Here is a 10,489-nt window from a genome sequence, read left to right as displayed (position 1 = left end):
TGTCTTTAATCTTAGTGAAAAGAGCTTTTAACAAGCTGGGGAGGATGAGGGGAAGTGCCAAAGCAGAACAAAGGCAGGGAGGAACTGGGAGCAGACTGGAAGGCTCTGTAATTTATCACCTGTTGCCCTTGGACGGCCCTGTACTCCATGCCCTGGGCTCTATGTAAGTGAGTGTGTGCGTGTGTGTGTGTGTGTGTGTGTGTGTGTGTATATGTATGCAGGTATGGAAAGGTGATGAATAAATAAGTTAAGAACAAGAAAACAGACATTCCTCATTTTGCTAAAACCTCAAGAGACATTGGTCTGAGCAATTATTACGAGGGGAAAGTAGTCATCAAGACACCACATGGATGCATAGCTCCCATTACCAGAGATTTTGACACTACATGTTTAAAAAAATAATAATAATGTATAATCATTTTCCATTGTAGATGTCTTAAGGACACTGTAGCGCCATAGTAAGAGTTGAACAATAAATTACATTTTGCTAAATAAATAAAATAATAAATACAAAAATTAACCAACAATTTCAAATCATGTCGTGTCATGTCATGTTGAGGCTTCAGTATCTAACCAGGCAGTCCCTTTATCTTAGCCTGCCACCTTGTGGCTTGCTTTTGCATCCACAGACATATAACTGCAGGACGACAGAATACATCCTGCTTACATTTAGGCTCTAACATAAATACCCAAATTAAATCATTCTGAATACAGACTGCTTGGATTAATTTTGAGCAATGACGGTAATTAGGTGAAGGTGGGGAGACTGGCGATACAATTTAATGCTACCTTCCAGTTCTCTAAGTAAGCATTTTCTTAACAGCACTTGTAGCTAATTTAAATTAATTAAAGACAGAACTACATTTGATACACTAGCCTTTCAATATCCGTTTCTTTCATTTTAAATGAACGTAAACACACTTCACACACTAAAGAACCTGAGTACGAATTGAATTATAAATCTGATCTTATTTTCTATTATATCTAATCTACTGGGGGCATCGGCGGTATGAGACACGTGCGAACCACAATTAATCTGATTTCTGTTATACCAAAAGCAAACAAAACTTATTTTCTAACACTCAACAATTCCTACACGGCCGACGACACGCGAAGGCAACACCAGACGACGAATGACGCACCACGCTGCCGCGTTTGTTTGTGGTCTTAGCAAAGAAGACGCTCGGAAAGGATCAAGGAAACCTCTAGCGTCGTAGATAAACACCCCTGAAGAGGTGTGAAGCCAGCGGGTGCAGTTGTCACGATACCGAGAGAACATTAAAACGAGACCCCGATTGAAGCCTCCGGACAGCGAGGGTCAACATGTCTGAGACATACGGTAAGGTAGGCTCGGGCTTAACGCTTGCTCGCCGTTGACGTTATGTACACACTGCTCCGTGTGATGGGAGCAGTGTGTTAGCTAGCTCTGGGGTTGGCTTGTGTTAGCTGCTGGCTGCCACTTTGCCATGTCTGTGGGGTTTGATAGTGATGGTTAACGTTTGCCGCTGATATTTCATTCAAAGAAACTAGTTAGGAGGGGTTCGCGTGAATGACACCTCGGTCCTTCGATGGCGGAGTGCCTCGCTTCCTTAAACGGCACGAGCGAACAGATGGTGATACGTTTCCCAGGTAAAAGTTGGACAAACTTGTGTGTGTGTGTGTGTGTGTGTGTGTGTGTGTGTGTGTGTGTGTGTGTGTGTGTGTGTGTGTGTGTGTGTGTGTGTGTGTGTGTGTGTGTGTGTGTGTGTGTGTGTGTGTGTGTGTGTGTGTGTGTGTGTGTGTGTGTGTGTGTGTGTGTGTGTGTGTGTGTGTGTGTGTGTGTGTGTGTGTGTGTGTGTGTGTGTGTCTGTGTGTGTGTGTGTGTGTGTGTGTGTGTGTGTGTGTGTGTGTGTGTGTGTGTGTGTGTGTGTGTGTGTGTGTGTGTGTGTGTGTGTGTGTGTGTGTGTGTGTGTGTGTGTGTGTGTATTTAATTTAAGAGGTAGCCTCAAGCTACAAGGCCTAAGAGGAAGTTATATAGCTATGGCAGTCGGTTACCTGTAGAGCAGCAGCTGTTATGTGACACTGTTCTCTACCACATCCTGAATACAAGTAACTGCACTTCTTCAGGCAGTCTACATTACAGGTTAATGCAAGAAGACATTACGACAGACCGCCAGCACTACTGACAGAAAGTTATGATTATTCTGCATGAATTCATTCAACAAAACGACCTGATATTGTCAGTAACACAGTAGAAATGACTCTGTTGACCCAGTGTAATTGAAATGGCATCCTCTAATGTTGTTGACACACGCACACACACACACTGTACATCTGTTTCTACATGTACCCTGTCTCCTTATCCCTTGTATGAAACGTTATCCCGGCAGGCAGCATTTAGGTAGAAGTGCGAGCACTAATGGTAGCTGTGATAGCTTATTGATTTCTGTGCTCTCCTCTCCTGGAGGGCCAGTATTGGAACTGGCAAAAAGCAATTCAAATACAGTAGGTACTTGGGCAGGTTTGATGGGCCCTGAGGAATTTATTATATGTTTTATTTAATTTAGTTTTTGTTCTGTATGGCACTCTTTCACTAGTTTATCGTGTATAGCTACATAATGGGATTTGTATAAGAACATAGTATGATCTGTCAGTTTTCAAATATAATATTCTGAATTAGATGGATACTACTTTTAAAAAGCAAAATATACCAACAATTTTGTTCTTAATGGACATCTGGGCTCACCTATTTCTATAGTCCATATTGCTCCATGTCTGCAAAATATGAATCGGTACTGGTGCTGCATCTAATGAGCATTCATTTTCATCAAAACTCCTTTTAATTAATGGCTTAATTTCTAAAATATCAGAAAATAGTGAAACAAATGTCCATCCTGTATTTTTACCAAAAAACACACACGCACACACACGTGTATTGCTCATCATCGATGTTGGCCTTTGTTACATATTGCTTTTTTACTTCATATTTTGTTACTTATGAAATGTAATCTAATCTCTACAGTTTACATATTTCCCTTCTGTCGTGTGTAGTAAGGAAAATATGGTATGTAGTAACTCCAAGTGCAAATTCCCTGTGCACTTTGTGCACATCAGTCCTCAGGTAGATCTGGGCCTCTGTGTGTTAAGTGTTGTCACAGTGTAACTGAAAGCAGATAACATAGTTATTCTGTTCCCTCATGGGCTGTTTAATATTGACGTGTAAAGAATACAATAGCCTGAAAGGCTGCTGTTGAGAGGGCAGTGCTGCATTCCTCTCTCCAAAATGCTTTGACATATTGACAGCTTGATTGTTGTATGCAGATCTCGCATGGGAATATGCGATGTCTGGGGAAAAAGCTGAGGCAAGCTTTTAAAACCGAGCTGTTAGCGTTTGGTTCTGTTGTCGCTGACTGCTGTTGCAGAAGAAAACTGTAAATGCTTGTCGGCTCCTTGCTTTGCTTTAGCAGTTCTGTTCCCGTGAATATTTGACCTCTAGCTTGTGTTGCTTGAGAAAACACCCGCTTCAACAAACAAAGGTGGCCATAAACTGGACTGGCTGCTGATTGATGCTGGTGGCTCTGAGAGCACGAGTTTAAATCCCACACAGGAACTGAAGATCAACCTCATCTGCGCCTCAGTTTTTTTTCTAAACTACTATTTCTGTTGACCTTGGGTGGAGCTGAACACTCTCAGGATGTTCACCTTGCTGGTAACCTCAACAGTAGTCACTAATCATTTGCCAGGCCAGCACTTCTGCCTTTTTAGAGCCTGTGCTTAAGCCAAAGTTGCACACTCTTTTAAAAAAAAACTGAGGCAGGCTCTCAGGAGGAAATGTGCAGTTTGCGATGGTTATTTGCTCTTACAGTCTGAGGAACACGCCATCGCTCTCGGATTTCCTGTCATACGTTTACTACCCCCCTATGCATTACACACAAACACAGACTCGGTTGTGGTGCTCTCACATACACACACTTTTAATTTCCTCTATATCGCCACACTGTTTCATTTCCAGTTGGAACTGGAGCACAGCCCACGCAAGTGCCCCCTGGCCGCCACTATCTTTGGTCACAGCACACAAAGGCTGTACTGTGTAGAAGGCCTCGAATGTCAGAGGCCGGAGTCATTTGGGCTCTTGGGTCCACAACAACCACAACACTCTATACAGCCAGCTGGTTGTGGTCATACAATCACTGCACAAGTCAGCTAACATAAGCCACATTCATTAATTAAAGCGTTGACTTTTCTCTAATGACATGCGTTATTATAAGTGCTGGTGCTTCTTCAAACAGTCAATTTTCCACCTCAGACAATCAAGCATATTCAATAAGAATCATAAGTAGCAGGTTATACTGATTACATGCAGGGCTTTGTGATTAGAAGGCTAATTTGGGGTTGTTGGATACGGTGCAAGTTAAAGCTCAATGGGATTAAGAGTAAATCTCGGGATGGAAGTGTGAAGAGTAGCAGGTTCAGATTCTCCCCTGACATTGATGTTGCATTGATCTCCCACTCCTTTCCTCTGCTTGCAGACTTCCTGTTTAAGTTCCTGGTGATTGGCAGCGCTGGGACGGGGAAATCCTGCCTCCTCCACCAATTCATTGAGAGCAAGTGTAAGTTTTACCTCCATTAAAGCCTCTAAATCACATCATACATCCTTATTCTATTGCACGTACACAGAAATTGACATGGTCACAATCAGTGTTGTTGATTTTAAATGAGTTGTTTCATGCCACACACACACACCACATATACCCGTTCACTCTGCTGTGAGGTTACACTCACTTGCTTTTCAAGTAAGCAAGTTCCTTCTTAAAGAAGTTATTCATTGACTTCCATGTGCAGTCAAAACAAAATGACGAGAGGAATGTGCGTCTATCCAGATTCCTAACAGCCTCACACATCGTTCTCTGACGTAGGGGACTAACAAGACAGGACATTACTACATTTTCCAATTAAAAGTAAATGCTTAATTTTTGTTTGTTTGAATATCTGATTCCCATCTCGTTAACTCTGACATGGATGCACTTTATTTGAATTTTAACTTCTATTATAATCATATTACTACGTACTCATACACCTTTCGATATTTTGATGTTTTTTTATTATTTATAGTTGAGTTGAATCTACATTTCTATCGCTCACAGTGTCAACTAAAGTGAACATCATAAGCTTCACAGAGTCAGTATTTAATGCAGAGCTGTTCAAAAGTGTCCATAATAAACATGTAAGTCAGTGATCCAGTTATAACAAAACATTTAAACTATCCATTGAACTTCTGAACTCTGACAGTGTTGATAAGTAAGCTAGTAAGCAACAAGCCAGTAAGTACCAAGTATGTCTCATAATTAAACCTTGTGTCTCTGACACAAACGCTTGTATTAATTTGAATCAAGACATGTAGGACTCTGTGCTGTCACTGGGGAGGGGGAGGGGGAGGGGGAGGGAGTGCAGGTTGACGGGTGTTATTGCATCTAGACTCCTTCTTGCCTCTAATGAGGATGTGAGCTGTTTGAAGATAACAGCTTAGGTCTTTTAAACACGCACACCAATATATTATTGTTTAGATGTAAGAGTTGTCTCCACTATGGCTCCTTTTATTATTGACATTCTTAAATGTAATATGTCCTGCACTGCTATTTTATTTTATTTTATTTTATTTTATATATGTAAACATGTTTGCTGCTGCTTCACAAAACTTCCCCCTGGGGATGAATAAAGTAATATCTTATCTCTAAACAGCACATTAATTTGTCAGGGAAATAAATGCATAATGGCATCGCGACAAGAACTGTGCTGAAGTTGTTGTTCTGCTCTATAATAACCCCACGTCCCTTATTTTTCACTCTCTTTCCTGTCTGTTGCAGTTAAACAGGACTCCAACCACACCATCGGCGTGGAGTTTGGATCCAGAGTTGTCAATGTTGGTGGAAAGACAGTCAAACTGCAGATCTGGGACACTGCTGGGCAGGAGCGATTCCGGTAACGTCCTACAATATCTTCTGCTCAGGGTTTAGCAATTTATTTTAGAACTACAAGGATAACGCGAACATGCTGGATAACACACGTGCTGTGTTTGGCCAACATCCATCTAACAGTTACCTGTAGTGGCATGTGGAGATTCCACTGTCTCTGAGCAGTGAAAAGCAAGGGATTGTTTCTCATTCACCTTCCTCAGCCAGATTTCACCAGCTGATATTTATATTGAATCTATTATTTTCTGCATTCTCTCCACAGTTCTGTTACACGCAGCTACTACAGAGGAGCAGCTGGAGCGCTCCTCGTTTATGATATTACCAGGTAAAACAATGGCCAATCTTACTGTCCAAATGTATTGTACCACATATTTGTGTATCAGAATGAACATTTATAATACATTTAGTCCATATTATGGGATACAGACACAAGCACATTAATTACATTTTCCTGCAGGTGCAGGACATTTTTATCAAATCACAAAATAATCATTAAAAAACTACAAACATGAAGCAACATTGTAGGGAGGCATTCACAGCAATTATATTTTAATATTGGACCTGAACTTGAATTAACTGACCCATGAAGCTTAACTGTAAATAGTATTTCAATTGCCTGTATTGTGTTTTTCAGTCTGTCACGGTGTCAACAACATTTGTAGTGTGTCCATACCACCTCAAGAAATTGTGCAATTTAACGACTATGTACCCACACAGTGACATATGAATACCAGGACACACACACATACAGGCCTGTTTTCCATAAGCTTTGTGACACGATAGAGGGGTTATGAAATCAAGATTGAGTGAGTGCAGTAATGCAGAGAGACACATGGACACATGGGAATCAGATTGTGTCTGCATGTGGATGAGGAGTGACATCATTCTTTGGCTGTATGTGAAAGCAGCTGTTCAATATCATTCTGCTGACCAACACCCTTCTGCTAACCCACTGGCCTCATGTTACTATGGACACCAGGGTCCTGTCCCCATGGTGACCGGTGGCTTCAACCCAAAAAAGGGTCCATGACCATCTTTCCTGCATATCAGAATAATCTAATCCAGTGAGATGAAGAAGGAGACAAACTAGTTTTAGAGGGCATTTTTGTTACTGTTACTCTGCAACTGGCTCTGAATAGCATTTTGTCTTTATTAGTCATGTACACACATTAGAATATCTCCCTGTTAACCACCAACCAAACATGAAAAACTATGAGGGGGAGAACAAACAACACAAGCACATTAATTACATTTTCCTGCCGGTGCAGGACATTTTTATTAAATGACAAAATAATCATTAAAAACGACAGACCGTTACAGAGTAAGACTAAAGGCAAACAGGCAACAGACCCTGGTGTCTGTATGTGTATATGTATGTATGTATGTATGTATGTATGTATATGTATATATAAATAAAACATTTGCATGTGACTTGGACCCTTGAGGTTATGCAGACAGGGAAAATATTTTTTGTTCAGGACAATCCTCCACAAAACAATAAACTAGCCGTTGTGTCGTACTATGTGTCCGTCTGTCCTGTCTTACAGTCGGGAGACATACAATGCCCTAACCAACTGGCTGACAGATGCACGGACTCTGGCGAGCCCCAACATAGTTATTATTCTGTGCGGCAACAAGAAAGACCTGGATGCAGACAGAGAAGTGACTTTCCTGGAAGCGTCGCGCTTTGCTCAGGAGAACGGTAACTCATGTTAAATCCACATTATCTTACCTTTCTAGTCTCTGTCTCCTCTTATTCACCTTTTAACTGTATTGTTTTGTGTGATTGTTTTCATCATTTGTGCCACCCCACCCCGTCTTATGTTCCTCCTGGCTTGAATCGTTTGCTCTTATCTCCGTAGAGCTCATGTTCCTGGAGACCAGTGCTCTGACAGGAGAGAATGTCGAGGAGGGTTTCCTGAAGTGCGCTCGCACCATCCTCAGCAAGATAGATTCAGGTACGCTGCTCATTCATCCCTACTTAGCATGTAGCCTGTTGCCTGTTGCCTGTCTGCCTTATGTCTTACTCTGTACCGGTCTGTCGTCATCAAAGGAGAGTTGGACCCGGAGAGGATGGGTTCAGGTATCCAGTATGGAGATGCTTCATTGAGGCAGCTGCGACAGCCAAGAGGCACCACCACACAGAATAAGCAGCAGTGTAATTGCTAGGGATCGGGGCCCCACCCTCACCTCCGCCCACAGGCCCAAACAGACAGGACGCCCCCTACAGGTCAGTGGCAGGTCATCAACTCAACCTGGTTGGATTTTTAAATAAGACATTTTGCCTCTCTCTCATTTTTCACTTGTCTCCGTATTAATCAGTGATCACGTTCTCGTCTCCTTTCCCTTCTGCAGCCCCAGGTGTTTTTTGGTGTGCGGGGCCGCTTCTCTCTGCAGTCTCACACACCTTGGATCACCTGGATGAGTGGTCATGGAGATCACTGCAACCCCGGACCTCTGACCTCTGGTACTTTGCCCCTGTGTCTGGGCAGGGAAACTCCTCAGTGTGAAGACGCTGGGATCATAGCTTAGTCTCAGTGACTTACCAGACCAAGCAGAGTCACGGGTTGTGTGTATGGGCTCCCCTACTGTTGTTTTATCTCCGTGCTTTCATTTTGGTTTTACTATCACCGACATGCTTTCTACGTTTGCACGTCATTGTTTGTAAATTATTATTGGTAATCTATTGTATGCGTATTCATTGTTCAACCGATCTAAATAGGATTCAAGCCAAGTTTGGTCATCGCTTTTGAATTGTAGTATTCATAAAGGCACTTGTTTGTTTTTTTATTATCCTTTATTTGAGTTGGCTGTACTTTACATAAATTCCTACATTGATGGTGACGAAGCGATTAACAATTTGTATAGGTCAAATGAAGTCGACCTGTTCACATTTTGGTTAAGTATTCATCTAGAATATATTGAAAACCAGACGCAATGTAAATCTTTGTCACAGTTTCTTCAATTTCAGCTGATTGGTGAGTTAATGCGTAGTTCAGATTTATTTTAAATCATTCAGGCCCAAATGTAGAGCCCAGTTCTTTTACACTCTAAAATGTGTTGCGTTAAGGCATTTGACTAATTGGTTTCCATTACAATGCACTATTATAACAAAGTGTTATTCCTCATCACAATGTCTCTAAACTGTCTGAGGGAATAGTCCAGTCACGCCATTCTACATCCACATAGACAAGCACAAAACAGAGATGTATCTCTTTATTTTACTCCAAAGTTCCCAAAGTCCGCACATTTGCATAATCAGATTCAAAGTTTCATCATTATTTGCAAAAGTGAAAAATGTATTTGACTGCTCATGCTGGGCTGGTTTTCCTTTTTTTTTGTGTGTGTGTGTGTGTTGACCTCCCTTTTAATTTACATTCTGCGCCACGGGCGTCACAGGAAACCACCGCTGGTTTTGCCTCTGTGCCATGTTCGGGAAACGTCCTCCCACTCAGTTCTCAAAGAGGCTTGCCACTGATATCAGGCAAGGTTGTAAGTGCGCCTCGATGAATGTTGTTGTTATTCTTCCAAGTAGTTTTCACTTCTTTGTCAAGCAAAGACGCAGCTCTGCTCCAGACTGTCATTGAGCTTTCCGAGTCAACCCAGATGCTTTGTCCTTAGAACATAGCCCGTCTCGCCCCGGAGAGACACGGGGAGTTTCCACTGTAACGTGGTTTCCTTTTCGATGCAGCACTGACGACATGGTTTGCGGTGCTGGCGGAGGAGAAAGAGGTTGCGAGTTAACAACGTAAACACATCCTGCCCCGCTGTGGAGTCACAGGCTCCGCTGCTGTCTGAACCACTGAGAGCGGGGCGTACTGACCCGGCCGAGAGGAGGTCAAAACAAAAGGCCTGCCAATCTGATTTCACATGTCTTCACAAGTGTGAGCATATGTCCTCCCATGCTCAAGTGAGCCAGCACACTGAAGGGGAAAAGACCTTAGTTGTGTGAACATGAGATGGATAGTAAAGGATATCAACAGACAGATGGTCAACGATTTTTTTTCTCTCCATAAAGCACTGGCATTGTGATAGTTTGTCGCCTTCTGCAAGTGCACTTTTGAATGTTTTGATGTTTTGTTTATATGCGGCAACTATAAAATTGTACATTTCATTTTACTTGAACAGTATACTGTAATAAAGATTTTAATTGTATGTTATCATTTCTTACTCAATAACAACTGAGATCCTTAATTTAATGTCCTTGTTTCAAGGCAGGACTGCTGTCTTAGGTTGTTTGTTTATTGCCCGCTGCTGACGGTAGCGAGGAGAGGACGTTCACTTCCTGCTGCCAGCAGCCATTCAGATCACTCTTATCCACAAGTTGTCATTTATAATCGGTTATCAAGACGTGTGAATGGTTGAGTGCTGTTGAACCAGTCTGTTTTCATCCATCTATGTATTTATCGATGTTCTTCAAAATAGCCATATAAGCGTAATTTTCTCACTTCCTGTCTAGATTCAATCATCTGATCAAAACAATCCAACACAGTTATTGCTTAGTAACTAATGTTAAATAATCAACCCAAAATTACTGT

At 41.9% G+C, this 10,489-nt stretch overlaps 1 protein-coding gene across 3 annotated transcripts; it reads left to right on the top strand.

Moving 5' to 3' along the window:
* Nucleotides 1-1,117: 1,117 nt before the first annotated feature.
* Nucleotides 1,118-10,106, top strand: rab4b (RAB4B, member RAS oncogene family). Of its 3 annotated transcripts, none has more exons than XM_034548208.1 (9): nt 1,118-1,339; nt 1,524-1,629; nt 4,509-4,589; nt 5,844-5,958; nt 6,214-6,276; nt 7,499-7,653; nt 7,814-7,909; nt 8,005-8,181; nt 8,307-10,106. In XM_034548208.1, exons 2-8 carry the CDS (start codon nt 1,569-1,571, stop codon nt 8,118-8,120), a joined length of 687 nt encoding a protein of 228 aa, XP_034404099.1. In that variant the 5' UTR covers nt 1,118-1,339; nt 1,524-1,568; the 3' UTR covers nt 8,121-8,181; nt 8,307-10,106. The 3 variants fall into 3 exon arrangements, with proteins under 3 accessions (XP_034404099.1, XP_034404100.1, XP_034404101.1); XM_034548209.1 differs by having other exon boundaries at nt 1,118-1,344; XM_034548210.1 differs by lacking the exon at nt 1,524-1,629 and having other exon boundaries at nt 1,119-1,339.
* The last annotated feature ends 383 nt before the right edge of the window (nt 10,107-10,489 follow it).

This window comes from Cyclopterus lumpus, chromosome 13 (assembly GCF_009769545.1).
Source record: "Cyclopterus lumpus isolate fCycLum1 chromosome 13, fCycLum1.pri, whole genome shotgun sequence".
NCBI lineage: Eukaryota > Metazoa > Chordata > Actinopteri > Perciformes > Cyclopteridae > Cyclopterus > Cyclopterus lumpus.
Note: the sequence above shows the minus strand (reverse complement) of the source record. Positions and strands in the feature narration are given on the sequence as shown.